Consider the following 27,017-nt stretch of genomic DNA (forward strand, 5'->3'; position numbering starts at 1 on the left):
AAGTAATGCTGTTTTAATTAATTTATTTTTTGCATAGGGAAAGGGGTAGAAGACTTTTTAAGGGAGCTGTATAAAATCCTGCCATTTTCTGTGCTAAAATTCCTCTAGGCATGCTAGTGGAACTACAACTGTTGCTCAGTGTATAGCAAATTGCCTATGAAATGCAATATTGATTTCAAGCAACATGATCAGGTGCTCTCATCATGGGATATTAATCTGACAAGAAAAGACTTTTTCCACTATGATTTTACACTTTTGGAATGGTGACCATTATACTACAAACAAGTAGGAATATCTGGATACCCTCTAAATATTGCTACCAAACCTGCACATTTTTAACAACTATTCAGAGTTTTTATAAAACCATACTATTAAAAAAACAAGATTGCTTGCTTTGGGTAACATCTCCCCTCCTGAAAGCACTTGCAGGCAAGATTATATCCTGCCTCTTCCCATGAGTTATGGCAAAAGGATACTCTGAGATTAATATTCTCTGTTCATACTCCCATGAAGCCAGTTATTTTTAGAAATAATTGCATCATTATTAGCATTCACAAAGCTGTTGAAAACATTGCTATTAAAGTGCACATTCAGGGATTAGGAGAGTGATAACAAGGTGCTTTGCATGTGTATACTATTGTGGTTTTATGAGTCAGAATTTATGCATGAATGGATAGGTTAATTTATATTATGATATCTATTTGTTATGCTGTTTTATTTGTAAGGTACCTAAGTTTTGTCAGTTGAAGTAGCATAAAGAGGAGAAAAAATGTGGTATTCCAAGTACAAAACTGACGCAATTTAATTTAAAAAAAATTCAATACAGGTAGTTCTCAATACTGGTAGATTGTAATCCCAATCACAATTGGGACCATAATTTCCATGGCAACTGTTAAGTGACTCATGCCCAATTTTTGTGTGCTTTTTGTCAGTTTTATTAAGTGAATCACTGCAGTTGTTAAGTGAATCTGACTTTCCCCATTGACTTTGCATGCTGGAAACCAGCTGGGAATGTTGCAAATGATCAAATGTGACCCTAGGATGCTACAACCATTGTAAATATATGCCAGTTGCCAAACTTTAAATCAGATGACCATGGGAATGCTGCCACAATTGTAGGTGTGAGGACCAGACACAAGTTCTTTTTTTAGTGCCTTGCAACCTTGAACATCGCTAAATGATTATAAATTGAGGATTAGCTGTAATACTTCAGTTGAAGAACAGTATTGCCCAGTATATATTTTATGTTTAAAGCTTAAGATATGTTTAGTTCTATTAATAGCTTATAACTTACATATACTTCACAAACTTTACAATGTGTTATTGTAAGTAGTACACTCCCATATGAAACAAATACATGCAATTACACATGTATTTTAAGATCAACCCCCTGAAGTTGTTTCATAATTTTAATGAGATTGCCCTTCAGATTCCATGGTTCTTGTATTATTCTTCAGAAAGAATACAGATATGTTCATCTATTTATTTTGAGGCAATTAATAGAATCTATAAAATGTTAATGAAAATGTCATATGAAACATTTGACTGCAATCCATGGTTCCACACCCACAGCCTTTTTTTCTTAACTAAAATTGTAATTTGGGTGTGAACTGTTTATGTTCCTTTTTTCTGCTTTGGAAATTCCTTCCCTGTAGTATAGGGCAGATCCAGGTATTTACATATCTCAGTTCAAAACAGGAGCATCAAACATTACTCTTAATCAGATAAGTTTCCAACTTAATACTTTTAACAAAACATTCTTCTAGCAGGAGATAATTTCTTGCAACACCTGAAGTGACAGGTTTGGATGTGTTTGTGAATCAGAATAGCTTGTGATTCTAATGTTTAGCCTTCTAACTTATTTCTCATTTACTTTATTTGTTCAGGAAATCTTAAAGACAATTATTTGAGCCAATGAAAATACACAAATATACATTATATTCAATTTCCATCATGGGGAAATGTGTAGATCCCAAGACTCCACAAGAGCAGAAATAAACTATTTGACATGAAGTACGGTAGATCTTTGAAAATTAACTAGATTTGCATTAAGGTTAAGTATCTTATTGCTGGCACTCAAATGCTTAATAGAAATGGACTGGATATACAAAATACTAAAATATTGGTTATGGTTCATGTGATTAGTGTAAATTTAAGCTCGGGTTACTGAGCTTTATTCTCCTTATATAACCTGTTCCCATTAGTTTTAAAGAGATAGTAGACTGCTATCAAGTTATATATAAGTTGCAGACAACTTAACAAAAAATGAAATAACAATATTCAGTTCATTTATATTGCTGACTGTATCAACAGACTGAATCTGAAACAAACAATCTCTTGTCTTACATTTAATGCATACAAGGTATATACTTAGAAGTTTTTTCTTCCCTCTTTGTGCAATATACATACAATTTTAAAAACCATCTTTGTACAGTAGATAACTATTAAATTTTATTAACTCTCAGAAATTACAATAAAATCAAGGAAAGATTGCAAGTGACCAGAGGAAATGGTGAGGGATCTCTTTATCTCACTAAAGGCCTGGGTGTCAGGTCTTCTAGACCATTTTAAACAATAACAAAATAGAAGCCACCTTGAACTGAAGCCTGAAGGGGAACAATCCAGAGAATAGGTGATGCTACAAGGAAGGCACACTTCTGGATTCCTGATATATGACATGTGTCCATTACTTTATTACATCTAAACATATTGGCAAGTGGCATCTAATGCAGTTATCTTTTTTAAAAAAAATTTAAATAGTTCTTTAATTCAATTTTATCCCCAGGGATCAACTCCAATACCTATTGCTTATCAAATGAGTAGACTAATATACTTATTAGGGTTACCAATAACAGAATCCCAAGCTGTGCTACCAAATTGGTCTGAGTATTGCATTTCCAATTTGGCAGGTAAATATTTCAAGGATGTTTCTGTAGGTGCAAGAAATCGGAAACCCGGGTTGTCCAAATGATTACAAGTTTACTTCATGGTATCGCTCTACAAAAATCTAAACTACTAATGGTCAAGGCAAATTGGCAGTAGATAAGAGTCAACAACATTCAAGGAAGGCTGGACTTAGATCTCTTGTGGGTATGAAAGAACTCCCAAAGTGATTATGTGCCTGACCCTTCCCTTGGGCTCAACCTTATCATCTCCTACAATTTACGGTATTTGTTCCCCAAGATAATGCTTCTGAACACACTCTTGGTTATTTTTCACAGAGAAAAGGATTGATGAGTTTTTCTAAATCTCGAATTTGATCATTCATGAAGAAACTCGAGATAGTCCAGAAATGAAACTAAACCTAATGTTCCTACACATATATGAAGCAAAACAATTGATTTGTTTATACATTGACAAAGTTGTATTTTATTGACACTATCACAAATTGCAAAATGAAATCCAGTCTTTCAATATGTAGATATTGCATTCTAGGTACATATTTTAAACACAATTTCCATTATTTTAAAAAAAGTGATTTTTTAAAAACAAAAATTATTACAGTGTTTACATAAATGTACAGTAGATGGATCCAAACAGTCACATTTCGAAGTGTGGGACTTATTAGTCATGACAGAATCCTACTGGTCTTAATTGAGTTTTAAAAACATGGTTCAACAGACCCTGCAACATAGTTCAACAGACTTTCTGACTCCATAACTTCTGGTGTCCTTTCCAACTCTATGGCTCTACAATCAAACTTGTTTGCAATCCCATAGTTTAGACTCATCATATACCTCTGCTAATTGTATGGCATGCATTCCTTTTATTCCCCATCATCTCTCCCCACCTCTAATTCAGGATGCAGCCACTGTCAGAAACCTAAAATCAGGCAGTTTCAGGGACCCACCCCAAAAAACAAATTCCCTAGTTCCATTCATGAGGTACAACATTGGAACACATCCGAAATGAATGCATCTGTTTTTTTCAATTCAGTGCTTATAATTTTCCCATCACCTGCAAGGTTTGATATCAGCACCAGTGTTCAATTATCACCAGAGATAATTTTCAAATGAGTGCCCACTAACAGAGATAAACTAACAGAAAATTAGAATTAGTATAAAAGTTAGGTTCTCTTGATTTATGGTACTTGTTTTTATGGTAAAATTTATATTATTTAATATTATTTAATGTTTCAATATTATTATTGCATTACGACATTAAATATGTTACAGGTAGTCATTGGTTAACAATGGTGATTCAGACCAGAATTCTTATTGCTAACCACTGTAGTTGTAAAGCGCAATGTCATGTGACCACATCACTTCCTTACAACGCTCCCCCATTGGTGTTGTTAAGCGAGGATGAAGAGTCATTAAGCAAGTTCCAGACAGTTTGCAAGCAGATAGGGAGGGCATATGGTTTGAACATGGCAGGGCCAGAGGTAGTTTCTGCCGGGTGGGGGAGGACATAAGCAACCTACCAGGAAAACTTGTAACCTTCTCTGTTGGCTTTCCCATTGACTTGCTTGTGGGAAACTGGCAGGGAAGGTTTAAAATGGCGATCCCATGACTGCAAGATACTGCAACCATTTAGGTGTGTGAGCCATTTGGCAACCACTCAGATTGCAATCACATGACTATAGGGGTGTTGGAACAGCCAAAACTTCAAGGATTGGTCAAAAGTATCATTTGTTCAGCACCACTGTAACTTCAAGCAGTTGTTGAATGAGTGGTTGTTACACAAGGACTACTCATAATGTGAATACATTTGCTTTTACTTCTGTTTTGTCATTTGGTCATGGTATCATATGTCTTTACAGAATAGTCTAGATTTTTTTGGGCAATTTGAAAGGATTGGTTATTGTGTATACAATATCAGAAATAAACTCCATTGATTTGGGACTTCCCATTAAGTTTGTATAGAATTGTATCTGTATATAGTATAGTATATAGTATATAGTCAAATATAATATACAGGCATTTTTATAAAAGTTACAAATTGGATAGTCAAGTCAAAAACACTAGTACTAAAATTATAATTCTGTAATAAAATGATATTTAAAGTACAAGTCGAGATTTTAACAGAATAAATTTACATCAGTTTCACAGTCAATAAAATATATTATACTGGCTGATCAACAATGGGGCCATGTAGGCACCATTTAAAAGTAAAGCCTGCTATTTTTTTTTATTTACAAGTAACCTATATATATAAAATTGGATAAGAATAAGAGGAAGACGGGTGTTTTGGATAAAGGACATAGCTTATATAGGATGTAATGAAAAACATTTAGCATTTTTTTCAGAAATTAAGATTGCAATATACTGAGAAAAATGGAATGAATTAGCAAAGACAAGGAAAGCAATAGCTCAAGATTTCCACTGTTGATCCTGAAAACATAGGTGGTAAAATTCCTTGACTCAGTGAAACTATTGTATAAAAGATCCCATATACTGAATTCTTATTTCATGGTAAACATGGCACAAATATTATGAAGTATATAAAAGTATACAAAGGATCTCTCCCACTATTGTCCAACAAAAAAGTATTTCAGCTGAATGAAAATTGCCATTCTTATGCAACCTGATTTGTTTCCTTCTTGTTATGACTTCCGACTGTCATAATCACTGACCATCCTTTTGATGTGGGACAGTTTACTCTTCAGCATCTTGCAGTGTGCTTTTCGGTTCTTATAATCTGCGGACTAAGGACAATGTACAAAGCAGTATTAATGTCAAACTTATTAAAAGTTAATGTTAAGAATACAATGCTAATGTAACTAATACTCCTATTTTAATCCATAAAAATAATCACAGCAGATGGCAGTAGCTGATTGTAAAAAAGTGAAGCAAAGTGGGACCTGATTTAAGAAACCACCAGGACTTACAAGTAAGGACAAAGAAGAAACTGAATACTTTTTGACATGGAACTTGTTTTACCAATGGTTAGAAAATAAAAACAGAAGTTAGAAATGCAGGAACATAAAAAGTATAAATGTTAAAAAGGAAATGTGATAAAATGAATAAACAAAATATAATTATTATAGTATCAATGTTATTGTGATGAATGTAATTGTAAACATTTTGATTATGATTGCCTAAAAACAACTGTACCCAGACAACACACTATTTGATTGAAATGGAATTTTTATATGTTATTCAAATAAAGTAAATAAAACATGGAGGAAAAGAAAAAAACCACCAGGACATCGCAGAGCTTCTGGGAAATCATAAAACAGCCCAAAGAACACAATGAAAAATCACTCTTATTTTGAGGTCAAGAAAATAACATTTATGCACCCAAGAAATCACCAGGAATGAAGTTTGACTTGAAAAAGGCTATTTATTTCACAAGAGTAATGAATAGTAATAAAATTAAATTGTCCTATATTTCAAAATTAAGAAATTATAGTTCCTACAGCCATAATAGCACAAAAGGTACTTAAATGACAATGTGCTGAACAAACTAAAACTGTTTGTCTTTACATTTGGCTTAGATGCTTCAGAATGCAGAGAAACCTGAAAGCAGCATGTGCTGTGAATTATTGAAGCAATTTGGGTCTATTTCTAGACCTGGGCAATCCCACTTCAGTTATTTTAATAAGTCTTATTTGTGCTCTTGAACATTGTGAAACACTTTTTCCAAATTGAATCCAAATAATTTACTGCCTTAAAAAAGCAAAAAAATATCTCTAACTATGCTCTGTTCTTACAAAATGTGTGAGTTAATTTGCATCATCTAAAAAGAGTCATTACAATTTGTGTGAGTAATCTGCATCCTCCAAGAAGAGTCATTGCAATTTTTAGAATTTTACAGTCTTACACATTACAACCTGATAAGTAATTCCTGCTTGTTTTTATGGAATTAAGTAAACAGATCCAGAATTGCAGTTTAAAAATCAAATTGAGCAGCTATATTAAATAAAGCACAGTGCTCTTTTATTAATGGGATAGCACTTCATCACAATGGACCAAATATGCTCTCTGGGATTTATAAATCAACAGTGTGATGAAGCCAGGCCAGGTTCTATTAGATTTAGAGTAACAACAAATTGACTCATATTACATTACTGAAATCAGAAAGACTTGGGGTTAACAAAATTGAATTTGTGTTTAAAATACTTGCAGTGCCATCTAGTTCTGATAATTTCTCAGCTTTTAATTCTAATTTATGTCCCTGAAATCTGGCTCTGATAGATCTTACAAACCAAAAATCTGCTTACTACTATTACAGATCTGTATGAACTTGGGTTTTCTTGTGACTAATTTGTGTTTTGTCAGCCAAGCCAGGCATTAAAAAATCTCAACATTTATTAGGGACATAGATATCAGATATTGAAATTTCTGATATCAGAAATTGAAAAGACCAAGCTATGCTGATATGCTGGTCACTTAAGAAATACTATACTGTTAACTATTGTACTGAATCTGGAGCTAATTTTATGTTTAGCATTATACATAGGCAAAGTTGGCCCCTTTTTAATTTTATAAGTTGGTATACATATTGATCCTATATTTCTATCCTTTATTAGAATTAGTACCATCACTTGTATTAGTTCCATCACTTGAACCTTTGAATTTATGTCATGTCTTCTGTTTCTGGTGATACAAGTTCTATCACAATTGCTTTAACTGTGGCAGCTTTTTCTATACATTTAAATAATCTACCTTAGGCATGTCCTCCCTGAGCTATAAAGGCTTTGATAGTCTTTACAACTACTGTCCCCTTAAGGATGCAGATAGTGAATGCCCTTCCAGCTTTCCCTATCTAAAATGGATTGAGGGTCAATTCTTAAAATAACAACACAGAGCAATTAGCATGACAATTGTATTATTGTTAAGCAAAGTGCCCTAGGAAAAAGAATATTCTTTCCCCTAACAGTCAGGATTCCTAAGGCAACCCATCTACATTTCCTACTACTGGTAGTTGCAAACTCTTTCTATGAGAAGATCAAACTGTTTTGGTGCCTTCTCTCTGAACCCTATATAAGATTTGCTGTGATCAGTCTATGCACTCTTAGATCTCCAATCACTGTGATTATTGTAAATTTGACTACTATATACTTCTTGCTTCACTGACTTATTTAAGATTTAATGTCATAAATCTCTAGTAGACAGAGAATTGGCTCTGGGGTCTCTGCCTTCTTTGGTGGGTCCAAAGACTGTTCCCACAAGATGGTCCTATCTGTTATTGGTTTGAACTCCAAGTCTGGCAATTTGGTTGCAAAAATTTTATCTCCATTCAAGGAGACATCTTAATGTGCTTTGGATTGTGCTTGTCTGGGAGAGCAATGGCCTTTAAATACTTTCTGAGTCCTGGTCTGATTTTGGGTTGTATTATTGACTGGTTGTAGTAGCTGAGTCACAGTCCTTGGTTTTAAGTACCATCTGCGTGATGTAAATTAGTGCTGGTGTTAGCAGCAACTCAGCAACTACAACCAGCCAACACAAACCAAAATCAGATCAGGGACTCAGAAAGGTATTTAAAGGCCAGTGTTCCCCCAGACAAGTACAATTCAAAGCGCACTAAAGATGTCTCCTTGAATGGGGACAAAACGTTTGTGTTACATATGTTGTGAGGGGGAAGACGCAGGAGCCATGGAATCAGAGAGTAAGATGTTTGCATACTCAACACTCCTCTAACATTTGCATATATAACACTCCTTCCCCCCCAGTTATTTGCTTTGTGTGCAAAGAAAGTCCAAGCCTGTCGGTAACTTTGGTTTTTTGGAGGCAGGTTGGTGTCCTCGTGCTTCAGCTTCCCGTCCAGCGCCAGGCCTCGCTTCTCCCGGTTGTTGGTCAGCAGTGGAGTCAGCGTGTAAACCTTGCAGAAGGTGGAGCTGGGAGGCAGGCAGCTTTGTAATGCAGGTGGCCTTGGGAGGTAGGCAGCTTTGTAATGCAGGTGGCCTTGGGAGGTAGGCAGCTTTGTAATGCAGGTGGAGCAGCAGAGGCTCCAGGCAGCAGCAGCTGCAGACAGTTTGTATTATGCAGATAGAAAGCCGTGAGGAGACGGATGGCAGCAGCGGCTGCAGACAAGCAGGCAGTTCCAGCCGAGGTTGGCCTTCGCGGTCTTTGGCTCGTCCTTGGAGTTGGCGTGGCTCGTCCTTCAAGTTGGCGTAGATGGCTCGTCCTTGGAGTTGGCGTGGCTCGTCCTTCAAGTTGGCGTAGATGGAAGGCTTCACGGTGGCTACTGCTGCTGCTGAGTGCATGCTGGCCATTGGTTCTCTGTTGTGGCTTTTGTGTCTGATTTTCGCGGGGCCGCGACTGGCTTATTCTTCGTTGTTGTTTTCCAGGCTCTGCGGGAATCGCATATCCCACCTTCGTCGCCAGTGTTACATATGTTGTGAGGGGGAAGACGCAGGAGCCATGGAATCAGAGAGTAAGATGTTTATTGCGAGATGACAAGCGATTCCAAACGTCCCTGCAACTGTCAGGGTATTTATACTCGAGCCCAAAGCAACTGTCAAATGACCAGCCAATCAGAGAGCTGGTAACAGGGAACATTTGCATATATAACAGTTTGCAATCAAATTGCCGAGCTCAAACCAACAACATAACTACCAACCTGAGCTACAATATTCAAAGACATTTCAATGGTCCTATCTATCCGAAATGTTTGGGAAATGGGCAGCTGCTATTAAACAAGAGTTATGATGAGCAGTTCACATAGCAGCCTGGAGATGAAGAATAAGCAAGGAAAAAAGAAAATAAACTAAACAATTTGAAATGTAAATGAGGGACCTGAAAAGATTCAACAATGAACATTTAAAGTTACCACCCTAGTTCTTAAAATCACTTACTGATTTGATATCCTTCAATCTGTTGTATTCGTCAGCTGCAGCCTATGGGAGGGGAAAGACCCAGTGTCAAATTAGACAATCGTAGTAATTCATGACTTCCCAATTCTTTTTCTTCATTACCCAAACAGCTTATCAAACAATCCTGTTTATCACTAATAAGAAAATACTTCTTTAAATTGGATAAGGGGTTTGTTTGTCATTAGCCAAAGAAAAACCACTTTTATCTAATTTCAGGTAGTTTACCCACCGAGTTGAAACCTAATACATTTAAAGGCAAATTACTGGTAACTCTTTACATTTAAAATATTTGAAATATGTACAAATACGTTAAAACATGCAGAACTCTTTAAAGAAATCATGCCTTTTTTTGCAAGCCTAGCTTTCTTGCTGAAGAAATCACTTTCAGCTGGTTGAAACTGCTGAAGGCCCTAGGCCAGTACCTCAAGCTTGACCCAGTGCTTCTGCCTACTGCTATACTGTGTGCTTACACTGTACTTGGAGCATTTGGCCACTTAACAACCCATGCAATTGCTTAACAACCACTACTATGAGTGCTGAAATTGCAGTCAATGATTGAAGGAGTCATGTGGAAATTTCGCTTAACAACTGCAATGACTTACAAATGAAATTCTAGTCTCATTTGTTTGTATGGGGAGGAACACCCAAAAAGATGATTAGCAGAGAAAAACTACACTTTTAAAAGGAGCCCAAAGCATTTTTCTTAACCATTGTTAAATAGAATGGAAAGATGTCTAAACCAAACAAATAGTAAAAAGAGACTTCAATATTCTCAGACTAACCTCAGAATATGAAGTTGATCTTTAAGAAGGTTAAGATTTTAATGTGTCAGGGAGGAAAAATCAATGACTATTGAGACACAAACCTTCCTCACTTTAAAGCTAAACTACTGGATACTTTTTACTTTTTTAATCATCATAGCAAATGGACCTTATTGTCTGAACAAGTTTTAAAAGTTTCCTTAAAATGCCATTTAAATCAGCGAAGCACAGTTTATATCAAATGCTGACAGATTCCAACTCCCATCAGCTTCAATCAGCAATTGCTGGTTGTTCAGAGATTGCTACCCATTCCACTGCTCAAAAAAGAAAGGCTTTCAAACACAGGCAGACTTACTGGTTAGATAAACTCCATTGTTCTGTGAAATTCGTAAACAGAAAAATGCTTGTAAGCCTTTTAAAGTATGAGAAGACTAATTTCTAGGAAACAAAATTATAGTGATTATAAATGATAATGTGTTTTTTCTCTGATGATTCCCTAAATGATTTTTTTCATCTTAATTCCTCGGTATCCGAAAAACTTTGGAAAACAAAATAATTTAATAGTCTTTAACTCTATTATTGATTTTGCAAAAGTATATATTGCTTCATGTTTTAGAACATTTCAAAAAACAAAAATAGGAAACTGTGAAGCAATCCTGGTCATGTTAAATGAGTCTGAAGGTGATTCACTCAGTGAGACATCTGAAAAAGGTTTGGGTAATTATTGCAAATTACTTCAGCCTATTTTCTGGGCATGACCTGAATAAAAAGCAGTTGCAACATCTTTAAGTCTAGGATTAACTCTACGGCTAACTTTTTGGATAACTTTAGGACCAACATGAACTACAAACATAACAATCTTTTTCATATAATTTAAACTGGAAAATACATAAATTATCTGTTTACATCAGTTTAAATAGAGAGGCTACCTTATATTCTTCACTGCCTTCAATGTAGTCATCCAGGTCTTTGTCAAGACGAGAGAGTTCTTTACTGATCTCATCGAGTTCTGCTTGCAATTGTTTGTATTCTTGTAATCCTGCATCAAAATCTCGCTTGTACGCTTGTCTTTGCTGGTCTGATGATATAGATGGATACTCTCTAGATGACAAGTAATTTAAAATGGATTTTGTAAAATGATGTGGATCCATAACTGGTCAGATTATACTCAAAATAAACCAATTTACGTTTGCAAAAAAAAAGTATATAACATAGGAGTTAAATTCACCTTTCATCTTTGCTCAATATATGTATAACACACTTAATTGAATACTCTTTTCTATTAGTACTCACAAGTACAAACATGGAGTTTTATAATAACCATTTGCAATTCCACATATTATAATGGAGGCAAAGCTTCTATTAGCTGGAGAGCTACACTGAAATTATGCAAAATGTTATCTAAACAAAAAATATCTGGGGTTTTAAAGGAAGAAATTTGTATTTGTTCTTAAAATACTCCAAATTTGCCCCAGATTCCACCAATTCTTCAAATGTACTTTACAGACTATATTTTTTGCATCCTTTTTTAAATGTACTATACACAATGAGTAGCATAGCATAGTGACCAAACAGCAAAATATAATGATTAATTTGATTTTCTACAGGAAATTCTCACCTTGGCATAGACATTTGTGGTTGAAAATGTTTTCTACAAAATAAAGCAACATTTTATACTCAGATTGCACTCTTTCTTAAGCCAACCCAGCAAACCTATTTTTAAAAATGTTGACATGTGGGCTAGTTAATGCTGATGAAATAGTTAAGGTTTCCTTAAGTTTCTATTTTTATAGAAACATTTGTGTGGAATATATTTTTTAAATGTATGGAAAGAAAATGAACTAGATAAATTGTATGAATGAACATACTGTTTCAGGTTACTGCAAAACTGAACAAATATTAATATATTTCTAAAATGTAGAGCAGTTATGGCTTTCCTTTAAAAAACCCTGATGTTATTATATTTTGGCTTAAACAATTTGGTCCACTTCTTTTATTTATTTACTATATTCATGAACTAAACACTCCCAGTTAACCCAGACTGATTTCTCATAAAACTCAACCAGAAACAAACTCCAGACATAATCTGTCAAACATCATTTAAAAAAATATATATAGTAAAAAAGAAAAATCACTTAACTATAATAATTATAAAGACATAGTATAATAGATTTTTTTAAAATGCAGATTCTGTGGTTGAATTTTTAAAGTTTAATTTTAAAAAAAGTGCCAAGGGGCAGACTGAAACATCAAGGGAGGGAATCATCATCAAAATCCTCAACATAATGTTATAATGAGATATTGACACATACAAGTAGCATCTCAAGGTAAAGTTGATGGTCTTATATGCACTTCAGTATATAATATTTGGCTGCATTTCTCTTCACTGTTTTACATTTAAACACAAATAGTTATAGGTTGATGTTGTGACTCAGCAGCAGTCTTCTGTGAGTCTTTTCGGGATGCAAGATTAACTATGCAGCTGGGGCCCGTTAGGGGCATCTTCTGGGGATAAAAGGACAGATGGTGCCACGCCCTGGTTGCAGGAGTCAACGTTCATTCATGCATTCATTGATCATCGGTCGTGGTTCATTTGGGATACACTTGGAGAAGTGATTGGTTTTCTGTAACCCTGATTCAAGGATACACTTGGAGAAGTGCATTGCCGTAAGAAAGATTTGTTTTGCATTCCATTATCTTCAGGCAAAGATTTTATTTATGATTATTTTTGGGCTCGCAGCCAGTCTGAGCCGAGAACTGATAAAGAGAGTTCCTTTTAAGTTTGTTTGCCTGTCGTCTGTTAACGAGCGGAGAAGGGGGAACAGAACAGGTTGATATCAAATGACACTATGTCAGGGAAATACTTTAAGTGCTGACCAGCTGCTACAATGATATAAGGCAGGGAATGAGTCAACAAGGTTTTTGGGCTGATACGACTTTGAGGCTGTATATCTAAGAGAAGTCCTGTGAGGGTGTCTCTCTCTCCCTCCGTGTATGCTTCCATGCTATAGTTGATTACTGATTGCCTGACTTTGCCTAGAAAGTGTATGTATATATTCCTTGTATGTAAATCACTGTTAGAAACACAAACTTCTGTTTACTGTATTTTGCTCCTGGGTTGCCTCAAAATAGTCACACTGTGCGCACTCTGACACATTACTAATACAGCAACTACACTTACCATATCTCACTTCTACTGAATTCCAAAACCTTAAATTATTGTGCACCTGCTTTCATAAAACGCATATGCTTCATTTCAATCATAGACAGGATTAGTCAAATTTTGTCAAAATATTAGCTGATGATTCCTAATGTGAGACTGAGCCCCGATTTGTATTCTTTCCTCTTTCCATAGTATATAAACATCTCCCAGAGTTGCTGGGAAACAGGCAGCATATACCTTTAAATCAACATCATCATCAACTGATACAGTTATAGATATTGCTAGAACTAAAATGTTCTAGTGTCCTATAGACTTCACTGGCTAGTAGTGCAATAACAACAGCCAAATAGGTGGAGTAGCCAATACCTGTCCCAGTTCTCATCCAGTTCATCACAAGATTCGCCACCTGTAGTATAATCAGCATCATAATTATCATTGTTGGCTCTTCTTGTTCTTCCTCTTTTCTTTTTCTGTTGGGACTCCTTAGCGGACCCATTGTTCCTGCTGGGGTTCACATACTGGGACTGTTTTAGGTCTTTTGTTAAGGGAACCACAACTTCAGGTACCCTGTTAAAAAGTAAAGGTAATTAGTTCTCAGGTTCATGCCCAAAACATCAACAATAGAGGAGGCTAATTGGATTATGCAGAGGGAAATGATATAAAATAACTATGTTACATAGATTTACAGATGGACATGAAATTTTTCAATGGCAAATGGCGTAATGTGAATTACGCATTACACCATTTGGATTTGTAATTGGCTGACCAACCATACTCAATGTGTAATCCTCAATGGAACTGCATCTACATAGAGGGAAGTATGCAGTGGAGTACCCCCAAGGCTCTGTTTTAGGTCCAGTATTCTTCAACATCTTCATCAATGACTTGGATGAGGGAATAAATGGAGAACTCATCAAATTTGCAGATGACACCAAGGTGGCAGGAATAGCCAACACTCCAGAAGACAGGCTTAAGATACAGAAGGATCTTGACAAACTTGAACATTGGGCACTATCTAATAAAATGAAATTCAATGGTGAAAAGAGTAAGGTTCTACATTTAGGCAACAAAAACGAAATGCACAGGTACAGTATAGGTGGTACCTTGCTCAATAGTAGTAACTGTGAAAGGAATCTTGGAATCCTAGTGGACAACCATTTAAATATGAGCCAGCAGTGTGCAGCAACTGCCAAAAAAGCCAACACAGTTCTAGGCTGCATAAACAGAGAGATAGAATCACATGAAGTGTTAATACCATTTTATAATGCCTCAGTAAGGCCACACTTGGAATACTGCATTCAGTTTTGGTCGCCACAATGTAGAAAAGATGTGGAGACTCTAGAAAAGAGTGCAGAGAAGAGCAACAAAGATGATTAGGGGACTGGAGACTAAAACATGAAGAACGGTTGCAGGAACTGAGTATGTCTAGTTTAATAGAAAGAAGGACTAGGGGAGACATGATAGCAGTGTTTCAATATCTCAGGGATTGGCACAAAGAAGAGGGAGTCAAACTATTCTCCAAGGCACCTGAGGGTAGAACAAGAAGTAATGGGTGGAAACTAATCAAGGAGAGAAGCAACTTAGAACTGAGGAGAAATTTCCTGACAGTTAGAACAATTAATCAGTGGAACAGCTTGCCTCCAGAAGTTGTGAATGCCCCAACACTGGAAGTCTTTAAGAAGATGTTGGATAGCCATTTGTCTGAAATGGTATAGGGCAGGGGTGGGTTTCAGGCGGTTTGCGGCGGTCCCCGCGAACCAGTTGGTCGGCGAACCCGGAAGTAAGTAACTTCCGGGAACGCCGAAGGGTCCACCTGCCCGCCCGCGTTTCTTACCCGGTTTTGACGAGTTCTGCGCTTCCACACATGTGCAGGACGTATACAGCGCCTGCGCGATCCTCCAGGAGCAGCTGGAGCATCGCACAGATGCTAATATGCATGCGTGCACTGCGCGCATGCACGAGAACGCCGCAGGCCCCGTTCCAACCGAACCGGTTGGAACGGGGCGAGAAACCCACCCCTCGTATAGGGTTTCCTGCCTAGGCAGGGGGTTGGAGTAGTAGACCTCCAAGGTCCCTTCCAACTCTGCTATTATATTGTATTGTATTGTATTGTATTGTATTGTATTGTATTGTATTGTATTGTATTGTATTGTATTGTATTGTAATAGTCTTGTTATCTGTATTGTTTATGTTCTATTTTATAAGCCACTGATGGCTAACCTTTTTTTGACTCCTGTGCCAAAAGCGGGGGGAGCGCAGGGGGGTCGTGAGTGGGCATGCCACACCCATAATGCTATGTGTGCCCCCCGCTTTTGGAGTGTTTTTTTCACCCTCCCCAGGCTTCAGAGGCTTTCTAGAAACCTGGAGAGGGTGAAAAAAGCCCCACCTCCTGGAGGCCCTGGGAGCTTCCCTGAAGCCTCTAGAGGATGAAAAAACGGACCTACGGGGAACCCGGAAGTTCGAGAATGGTGACTTCTGGTTTGGCCATAGAGCCATGTTTTGCCCCCTGGAGCCTTCAGAGGGCAAAAAATGGCTCTGTGAGCAAACAGAAAGTCTGTTCTTGAACTTCCGGATTGCCTGTAGGGCCAGTTTTTCACACTCCAAAGGGTGAAAAACGTCCTCAAAAGAAGGCCAAAGTCAGCTGGCCAGCATGTGCATGTGTGCTGGAGCTGACAGGGCAATGCCTCGCATGCCCTAACAAATGACTCCGTGTGCCACAGGTTCACCATCACGGGTATAAGTTGATATCCTTTTCCAAAGGCACAAATAGTAAACAAATTATTAATTGTATATCTAATAATTAGAATTGTAATTATACATTAGCACATAGTTTAAATTATTCCTCTGTAATAACCTGATAATAAAAAGAAAAGCAAAACAATGTATTGAATTGTGAATATGAATTATATTTGTATTGGAAATATTTATATTTTGGAACACTGAAAGAGAATGAAACAACACTAGGTGATTATTATAACTAACTGATTATTATAGGCCTCTACAAAATTGAAACATAATTACTTGGCATTAATGACTGGGGAAGTCACTTCCAGAATCTGAATGGCTAAATACAATTGTTGCCCATTTTACAATGGCCAGTCTGCAAAGCCTACAGTTGTCAAACTTGGTGACTTTAAGATGTATAGTATAAACTTCAACTCCCAGAAATCTGGAAGTTTAAGCCCACCATCATAAAGTTGTCAAGTTTGAAAAAACTGGCGCACAATGACCACTTTCTGGAGCTAATAAATAATTGCATACTCTCCCCATTACTACTTCTCTCTCTTTTCTTTGTTGTCTTTCTTTGTGAGTTATTTATTAGCTAATAAATGACATGAACCAAGGTGTGGTCTCCAAGTTACAATCCTTTGAAGTACAACTTAATGCTTATTTGAAAAATGGTTTTATTGTAAACCCCGGTTAGTTAGACTCTGGTCTTTTTCTCTTCTCTAGAGAAACAACAATAATGCTTCTTTATCTAGCTTCACACTGTAAAAGCTAAGGAATTGTTTATTTTCTACTATTCAAGTAACCCTGTCCAAGTGTTTTGGACAACCTACCATCTGAAAAGCAAATCTCAATCTTCCCCTGTATCATGTAGATCAAGGGAGACAAAATGTGACCATGCCCCCCCCCCACGTGCATCAAAAATTTGGAGCATCTATAATAGGTGGGTTTGAAAAAAGCAAATTGGGTGCTTTAAGTTTTTTAAATTCTTCAGTTACTTATTTCATCTCTTAAAACCTTCTCAAAATGGACATTGTGTTGACCTTGAAGCTGACATATGTGTAGTCATATTTTAGTGGTAGCCTTTGTCTATTCTTTTCTTAGCTTTTTTAGGTTTTCTGCAAAGGAATTAAAGGTGCTTCAGGTTCGCTACATTCTAGCAGTAGGAAGGAGGGTTGCAGAGATAAAGAGGGAATGTTATGGCTAGGTGGCATTCCTTCTCGTAGGAACTGAGAAGGTGCCTGCAGCTGGAGGAAGGTGGAATTTGGAGTCATCGGACTATGGACTAAGGACTAAGAATTGATTGGAGATTGTGACTATGGGGGGAGGGGGAGTTTCAAACTTTTAATTTTTACTGGATGTAATTCCGAAGTCTGGCTAGAGTCGGAATTGCACCAAGACCGTGCCAATTTGATATGTTCCTAATAAACAGACTTTGAAGAAAGATGGACTTCTTTCTCGGAACATTTTACTTGGAACCTTGACACACCAGCCATACCAGCTACAGTGTAGCACATGACAAGACCTGACAACTATATCAAACATATATCTAAATTGCATATCCCTGATGAAAATGGTGCAACAAACCAGGAATCTTCAAGATCAATATGAAAATCTGAAAATTTTAAAGTGTTGAAGGGCACTCTAAAAACTGGTAGGACAAGTAGCAGGGGTTTCTGTTTACAAAATAACTCCATGTACTCTCAAAATACTTCTTTATCAGAAATGAAACTCGTATAGATACCTCTTGGCAATATAGCATACATTACTAGGAAGCCAATAATGGAAGTAATAAAAAGCAAACCAGGCTTGTAAACAAAAGAAAATATCTCAATATACCTCTTTGAAATGCCCTGTGTCCCTCCAATAATATAAATTACTGATGTTTCTCATATAGCGCTCTTGCAAAAATATTGTTTTGTTAAAAACATGGGAGAAAATGAACTGAAAGAATCTTTCTAACATTATCATATTTATCCCAAAGGACAACAAATTCACCTCCATATCTAATGGAAAAGGTAAACAGAAAGAAATATTTATTTAGATTAAAAATATTGTGCATTATCTGTTTTGCTCCCCTTTACTAATTTAGGGTCACCACGTCCCACTGAAACCAATTCTGGAATCTTTTTCTGTAAAATAAAATGAAGTGAAACACTTGCATCTGCATAATGCATGTGTGTGTTTAAACATATATACATGCATGCATTTATATATTGCATGCATGAACACATGCACACACTTATCAAAAGCCTATCCCCCCAAAAAGAAGAGCTAGTGGTGGTGGAGGAGCATAAATTGAATTAAAACTAAATCCTGGATTTAACATACCGTGTTTCCCCCAAAATAAGACGGGGTCTTATTTTCTTTTGACCCACAAAATATGGCTTGGGCCTTATTATCAGGGGAAGGCTTATTGTTTTGGGGTTGCCGGGCGGCTGCTCTGGGAGTTCGCTCTGCCAGCAGCCAACCCACAACCATAGAGCGTAGTCCCAAAGTGGCAACTGCCAGAAGACTTTGAAAGCTGCAGAAAAAGCCATGCGGCGGCAGCAGCAGAGACGCCCTGGCTCCGCAGGGAGAGTTAGGCAAGAGCATCATGAGCCTTGGAGTCATGCAGCGGGAAACACAACCCCCCTCTCCAGCCATGCAGAGTGGCATTCACAGACCTAGAGGCATTTCGAAGGAGCTCATGCGGCTTGGCGATACCCCTAGGTCAGTGAATGGTGCTGTGCCCGGCTGGAAAAGAGGGTTGCCGGGCGGCTGCTCATGAGCGTGGTCACTTCATGACTGCTGTGTAGTGCTGCTGCGACAGCGCAACACAGCCGTTCGATCCTGAGGCTGTGCCTGGCTCCTCGGGAGCCTGCTCACAAGAGAGCAGCTGCCCAGCAACCCCCCTCTCCAGTTGGGCACAGTGCCGCTCACCGACCTAGCGGTATCCCGAAGGCATCAAGCAATGCGAGCCTTTGCCCCCCATCTCATTCCCACGGCTTGATGTCTTCAGGATACTGCTGGGTCAGTGAGCGGCACTCTGCCTGGCCAGAGGGGGGTGGTTGTCCAGGGGGTTACATTTTTGTCCACCCAAAAAAATGTGGCATGGCCTTATTTTCAGGACATGTCATATTTTCGGAGAAACACGATAGTAACATGGGAAAATAGTATCCAAGATAAGAATGACCATTAAATCCAAATGATACTTTAAACGTGAATGTTTTATGCATGGGAATACGATTTTACACATGCATATTTTATTCATTTTAAGCAGGAATATTTCAAGCAGTTATATATGTATACAGTAAGAAATAGGTTTTAATGCATGCATAAAATGGCAAATAGGATTCTACATATTTGAAAGAAAGTTACAGATTTTATTCATAGTATCCAAAGTCCACTAAACAAGGCTGTTAACTCAAGGGTTAACTTGTATTAACTACTGGTGATTCAAATGATCTCATTTAGAAAACTAATTGGCCTCTGCACCCAAGAACCTCTGCCACTCTCACATACAAATCAGCCTCCTCTGCAGAAATACACAAGCACACACTCTCTGACATCCTTCTCTCCTCTTTCCAGCAGAAGCAGTATAAAGGAGATAAAAACAGGGTGGAGCGGGGAGAAGAAAAGGTTGCTGTATTTGGAAGGAAAGCAGTGCAAAGGGAGGAGACAAAATTGGGTGGAAATGATGGGATGAGATGGGAAGATATAACTGGACAGGAAAAAAAATACTGTAAGATAGAACATCTTGTTAAGGATTAAAGAGCAAGTCAAATCTGGCAGGCATATAGTTGCAAACAACAAATCAAGACGACATTCTCAATTCACAGATAATCTTTCCATTAAGTATAGACAAATGAAGGAAAACTTAATATTACTGCCAATCAGGAAGCCAAAGTAGATTAATTGCCTAGAAATATTGGCTTCATGCCTTCTTGTTATTGTAACTTTCATCATAGCTTCCTTTAATCATATTATTCCATCTAAACTGCAACACAAAGACGATGTTGTAGTAGAAAATACTACAAGAAACAAAGACAATATCATGACGGCATAACTTATGGAAAGACTGGGGTTCCAAAAAGCAACTTAAGCAAAAATTAAAGCCAGGGGGGAAACATGAAATTTAATCATTTACCACTGTGTGACAAACTCTGGGAAGTTCCAGCTGCTGCACCCAAGACTTCCAAAAGAGGTTATGTGATCCCAGATCGCAAGGCTGTCTGTCTCAGCTCTACTTTCTTACCTAGCCCTGGCAGACTCACAGAGCACAGGGTTCGCTGTAATTGTGTATTTATATACTACGTTATCAAAAGGCAAATTGACTATTCTTATCCAAACAATGGCTATCTTATACAAATAAAGATTAGAACTGGAACATACATATAAGACAATCATTTCATTAATACAAAACTACATTTGAACAGACTGCAGTACCCCCATCCCCTCTTTAGAACTTTTAAAAAATCTTGATGATTAGGTCTGCATAACCTATAACTTTTCAGTGTATTGAATATGCTTATAGAGTACCATGTACTGTATAACTCAATTTATGGACTTAATTTTAAATACTACAGTTAATAAATCAAGCACAAGTGTTTGATTTAAACAAACAAACAAAAAAGATGAGTCTTCAGGGCAAGCTTGATTGCTGGTGAATGTGGAGAGGCCCATGTTTTCTCCCTAGAAAACATTACAAAATTGTTTGCCTTGTTTGGGTTGGTTTTAGACTTTCCAGTCTAACTACAGTCTGGCAAACCTCAGAAGCCTCTCATTCTAGAATTAATTAGGGCCAATTAATACCTCGCATTTACAGTATTTTTCAGAGTAAAAGTCGCACTTTTTCCCCCTAAAAGAGGGTGAAAATTTGGTGCATCTTACACCAAATGTAGCTCCATCCACGTGCCCCCACCCTTTGGCCATTTTTGGCCTCTGTGCATCGCATTTTAGACCTTTTCCAAGCTGCAGGGATTATCACAGAACATCGGCGCCTCTATGCCTCACATTTTTGGCCTCTGTGCCTCGTGTTCTCAGCCTCCAAATGCTCCGCTTCAGACCCATTCAAGGCTGCGGGGATTGCCAGAGCACATCGCCGCAGCTGCTCCCCATTGCCTGGAACCACCGAAAATGCGCAAAGGCCACAAACGGGGCGTGTGGAGGCCCAAAATGCGATGTGAGGAGGTGGCGATTGGTAGCGATGTGCTCTGTCAATCTCTGCAGCCTTGAACGGGTCTGAAGCAGAGCGTTTGGAGGCTGAAAATGCAAGGCACAGAGGCCAAAAACACAGGGTACGGAGGTGGTGATGGTCTGTGGTAATCCCTGCAGCATGGATTGGGGGTATTAGCTGCTCATGTTGAATCAGACGCAATAATGTGCTGAAGCTGACCTGGCTGTTCTCTATTGGTTGCAAGGAGACTAGCCAGATGAATACTGATGGATGCTGGTAGGTAGAGGCAGATTTTTTTTTCTTGTTTTCCTCCCCCAAAACTAAGGTGCGTCTTATACTCTGGAGTATCTTGTACTCCAAAAAATAAAGTATATTTATTAGCACCAGTTATTAAGATTGTTAAAGATTTTGGGTTGATCATGTGCAAGCATATTAATATTTAGTGGAATACAGGTAGTCCTTAATTTACTACCACACGGGGCCCAAAATTTCTGTCATTAAATGAGACAAGTATTAAGTGAGTTTTGCCCCATTTTATGACCTACCGCTCAGAGGTGAGTTCCTACCAGTTCGGCTGAGTAGGTAGCAACTCGGCCTGCCACACCCCTGAACCGGTTCTATTGGTGGCGGCGCCATCTTGATTTTCGGTTCTGTGCATGCGCACAACAATCTTCATTACAGAAATTTAACTTTTTCCCCTTTCTAACATTCTGCGCATGCACAGACCCTTTTAGGTGCAAATGCGCACACATGTGGAGCAAAAAATCTGTGTGCCAAACCAGCAGTAATGCCGGCAGCAACCTACCCATGCTACCACTGTTGTTAAGTGGATCACTACAGTTGTTAAGTTAGTAACAAGGTTGATGTGTGAATCTGGCTTTCAAAAGGTCACAAAAGGTGATCATATGACCCTGGGACAATGTCATATATCCGAGACAGTTGCCAAGCATCTGAATTTTGATCACGTGACCATGGGGATGCTGCAACGGTTGTAAATGTGAAAAACAGTCATTAGTCACTTTTTTCAGTGCCACTGTAATTTCGAACGGTCAGTAAATGAACTATTGTAACTTGAAGACTACCTGTATATGCTGCTCTTATAAAGGAAGAATAGGATGCTTTACAAAATTAGAAAAAAAAGCAAAAGTAAATTTGATAAATTGTAAATCAATTAGTAGCAGAAAAATAATCTCTGAAAGGACTTAAAGCTAGAATGAAAAAACACTGATTTTAAAAGTTTCACCAACAGCAATATAATGAGGATTCATGGTCTATAAAATTGCTCTAGGAAGGAGATAATTCTCATATAGCTTGCACCCATGTTTTTGCCCTGTCCTTCAAATACACTACATTCATTCAAGCAAGCAAGCAGAAAAATGTGAATGATTACTCACGGACTAGCTATGTAGTTGTCCTTGGGAATCTGATGTGCAGGAGCATCAGAAACAGAGTATCCCATAGAACTGGTAACTCGATCTGGATACCCAGCCCCTGGGGAAACAGCTGTTGGACTTACATTCTTAACCTGGAAGAACACACGTGAGATAAATGTTTAACATTGAAAGGGATACTATTAATCTAATACTTCAGGTTTTAATTGGTTAGATTTCGTATGTTTAAATATTACATAACACTATCAGGAAACAAACAAACAAAAATAACTTATTGGAATGCAGAGATGGTATTAGCTTCTGCAATAGAAGCACACCATTAACAAACATATGGGGTTCCAGTAATAGGCCACTGTGCTCCAAAAGTAATTTTTCACTAAGTTTTCACAACAGGAATAAACAGGAATCACTGCAATTTAGCAGAAGAAATAAACAAAAAAGAATGTTTGTTTGTTTAATATAGCCAGTTTTATGACTCTAGATTGGATTGGCCACCAATGGAGTTTCAACATTCGTGGAGAATAAGATTAACAATGGCTTCAGTCATAATGACTATATATACTATTTCTAGAATCAGAAGTAGCTCTGCTCTGAATACTAGCCACAGGAGAACACTGGACTGCCATCTCTATAATCTCCTTGTCTACTTCTACTTTTCATCTGATGAGATGATGTGACAAACTGGATTGGATGGGTTTTCCCTTCATCACGACAATTTCTTCTAGGACAGGGGTGTCAAACTCAAGACCCTGGGGTCGGATCCGACCCGCAGGATTGCCTGGAAACAGTGAAGGACTGGCCCACCAGCAAAAACAGGCCCCCAAGCTCAGTTTTCGGCTGCCATGGCCTCCAGCAACCCTCTGCCAGTGAAAATGGAGCTCGGGAGCCTGTTTTCGATGGCAGAACATTCGGGGCCCCACAGGCACCACTGACAGGAGTGACATTCTTCCTGGCCATTCCCACCCTGGCCCCCTGAAGTCAAAAACAACCCTGAATGAAATAAAGTTTGACATCTCTGTTCTACGAGAACAGTCCCCAAACTTTCCGACTGGTGGCCCAGCAAGGGGGGGGGGCAGTAGTTGTGCATGAGTGGCAGGCACGCATGATCGCAAGTACCTGCCACTCGTGCAAGTGAAACTGCAGGCACTTGCCTTCCACTTGTACAGCCCAGATCTGAACACGACACAGCCCAGTAGCGGGCCACAGCCCAGGGGTTAGAGACCCTATTCTAGGAGAAGCAGCACTTAACTGATATCATCTTAGGAATTTTCATGTGGGCTTCAGTTAGAAAAAAGCATGTAGTAATTCTTGACTTTTGATCACAATTGTGACCACAATTTCTGCTGTAAATTGTTGGACTCATAACTTGAGTCAGACTTAATTTTACAACAATTCTTTTGCCAGTCATTAAGTGAATCCAGCTTCCCCAAAGGGCATTTTTTTTGCCAGAAATTGGTCATAAAGATCATAAATCATGATCATTTGACTAGACACTGAACTGATCGTACATACAAGCTGGCTATGAAGTGCCCAAATTGTGATCATGTGACTATGAGGGTGATACAATAGTTGTAAGTGCAAATAAAAAACAAGTGATTGTAAATCACTTTTTCTGAGGCTGCTATAGCTTTAAAGTGACATCAAACAATGCTTTTAATTAGCATATGTGTCCTGGAGGACTGAGCTTTTGTTGGATTGCTGCTTTCTTACCCTAGCATGATAATTGTTTACACTGGTTTAATTGAGATGTTGTTGCTTCACATGCTGTTATGTGATAAAGAATGAGACTAAATGTCTGGTTTTGCTCCTTTTTTACCTGATAGGAAGAAAACTTTCTAGTAAAACTTCTGTTCTTAGTGTAAGCAGCTGCATGCAAGGATTATTACAGAAAGATTGGGATTCAGTGACACATTCAAATATTGCTGAAGTAAAACTCCCTCAGTCCTCACCATTGGTCATACTGTTTACAGTGGCTCATCACTATGATTCATTAATGTCTACAGAACAGATTTCCTACCTTTGCACAATCATAGGAACTATTGTGTATCAGTATGAGGTACTTACACATGATTAATTTACACAGTGCATTAGTTACCCAAGCTCTGAGTTCATACAAAGCTTTGAACAAGAAGCAAATTACACAAGTACTTGGATAAAATATGGTTGCCTGGTTTTTTAACGTAGCATACATTTTCCAGGATCACAGGTAGTGTTTGCCTTATTTGTTTAAAAGCTTAACACATATACCAATTAGCCAATTGAAGAGAAAAAAAAGGTTTTAAGAGCTGCCACATTTTTCAACAAAAAGAGAGTCAGCAGGAAATGTATTCTGTTGAAATGCATTAAACAGAGAAGACTAATTCTGCACCTGTTTTAACTCACTGTTCAAAACAGAACTTAAGGACATTTCCCTTTCACTTAAGGATCCATTTAACAGATTCAATTCCAGTATTTATGGGGACTGGATAGATTGACAGATCAGTAAGTCATACTTGAAAAGAATTTCCAGGCAAACATGAGAATGACACATTTATATATTCAGGAAGGTTCAGCCTAAAATATTAGAATTTGTTAACAAGAATGATTAGCAATGCTAACTGCAAGACACCACAGAAATACATATGGTCAGGTAAATAATGTGCTATAGCTGCATGCTAAGAAGACAATGTGGCTGAAGCAATATCTGTTATCTAAAGACAGCAATCCATATATTCCTTCAAGGCACAGCGGTGCTTAAAATTTTGTGAATCCTTTTGAATGCTCAATATTTTTGCATAAATATGGCCTAAGAACGATGTATTCCCTTCACTCATCTTAAAACTAGATAAAGAGAACCCAATTAAGCAAATGAGTTAAAACATTGTACCTGCAAATTCTATAGAAGAATGTCAGGGTATTTATCCATGAACTGAAGCTCAAGAGAAAATGTGTCATACAACCCAAAACCCACAAGTTGTGTGGCCCAAAAAATGGTTCAAGCAGAAGAAAGTTAATGTTTTGGAATGGCCAAGGAAATGTCCTGACCTTAAACCTATAAAAATGTTGCAGAATGACCTGAGTTCTTCAGGAAGCCTATCAACATCCCTGAGTTGGACTTGTTCTGTAAAGGCTAAAATGCCTTAAATCTGATGTGCAAGGCTGATCAAGTTGTCAGAAACATTTAGTTGCAGTTATTGCTGACCCAGGGGAGGGAAGGAGGGATGGTTGGGCAAACCAGTACTGAGCTTTGCCAAACACAATTATGTGGCTTTGTACCATTTCCCTCTAAAATCAGTGAATAAGTATAATGATTTTGACAAGTTTGTTTAATTGGGATCTCTTTAACTAATTTTAGTACTTATGTGGAGAATAGATCACATTTTAGGTCATCCTTGTGCAAAAATATTAAAAATTCAAAAGAGTTCAAAAACTTTTAAGCACCACTTATACTGAGTTAGATTTGTTAACCGAGGTTAACTCCGTTCTCACATTATAAACATGGCAAAATATTTCTTGCTGACAACAGTAGTTAGGTTAAGATTATTCAATACCTGCTTAATATGTACATGGTCCTAAGAGACCACTAAGAATATGGCTTTAGCCTACTATATTTTATAAGCTAGTATATGTTATAACCATAATCACATACCACAAAAGCATATTTCCAAACTGCAGCTAATATTCGGTGTTATATAGACTTAACTCTCAAACTGGTATCAGTCTAAGTTCACTTTAGGATTTTCTCTAACAGAAAGGGAAAACAAAAAAGATAGTGTAACTGGTTTTTCAGGCTTTTTAAGAAGCTTTGTAGAAATATTTTTTTCAAACAAAAAGGGAAAGGTATTTTTAAGTGCTCGACATTCTTCTCTGATTTGTTTCGTGACATTGCCATCTCAAAAAGAATTGAGACAAATTTAAATTGAGAAGGAATTGCTAATAGCCTACAAGTTTAATATACACAGGATAGCATTTCAGATTTCTAGAGCACAGCAATAGAAGCAGCCAGCTCTGGTGAGGTCTTGTATTATGCTAAAGCATTCCAAGTTTGGTTTGTTTCTGGGTTAAGTGTGATATATAA

The 27,017-nt window shown here is 37.7% G+C and overlaps 1 protein-coding gene across 1 annotated transcript in view; it reads right to left on the bottom strand.

Moving 5' to 3' along the window:
• Window positions 1–3,341: 3,341 nt before the first annotated feature.
• Window positions 3,342–27,017, bottom strand: part of OCLN (occludin) — a 35,278-nt gene continuing 11,602 nt past the window's right edge. The window contains exons 5-9 of the mRNA XM_087715672.1: window positions 22,964–23,094; window positions 14,051–14,251; window positions 11,451–11,622; window positions 9,743–9,784; window positions 3,342–5,647 (exon numbers count right to left, since the gene is read on the bottom strand). Coding sequence (XP_087571798.1) covers window positions 5,546–5,647; window positions 9,743–9,784; window positions 11,451–11,622; window positions 14,051–14,251; window positions 22,964–23,094 — 648 coding nt within the window. The 3' untranslated portion in view covers window positions 3,342–5,545. The remainder of the gene's footprint in view (window positions 5,648–9,742; window positions 9,785–11,450; window positions 11,623–14,050; window positions 14,252–22,963; window positions 23,095–27,017) is intronic.

The sequence above is a fragment of the Thamnophis sirtalis genome, unplaced genomic scaffold (assembly GCF_051295495.1).
Source record: "Thamnophis sirtalis isolate CommonGarterSnake01/CBP01778 unplaced genomic scaffold, rThaSir2_p1.2 scaffold_5, whole genome shotgun sequence".
NCBI lineage: Eukaryota > Metazoa > Chordata > Lepidosauria > Squamata > Natricidae > Thamnophis > Thamnophis sirtalis.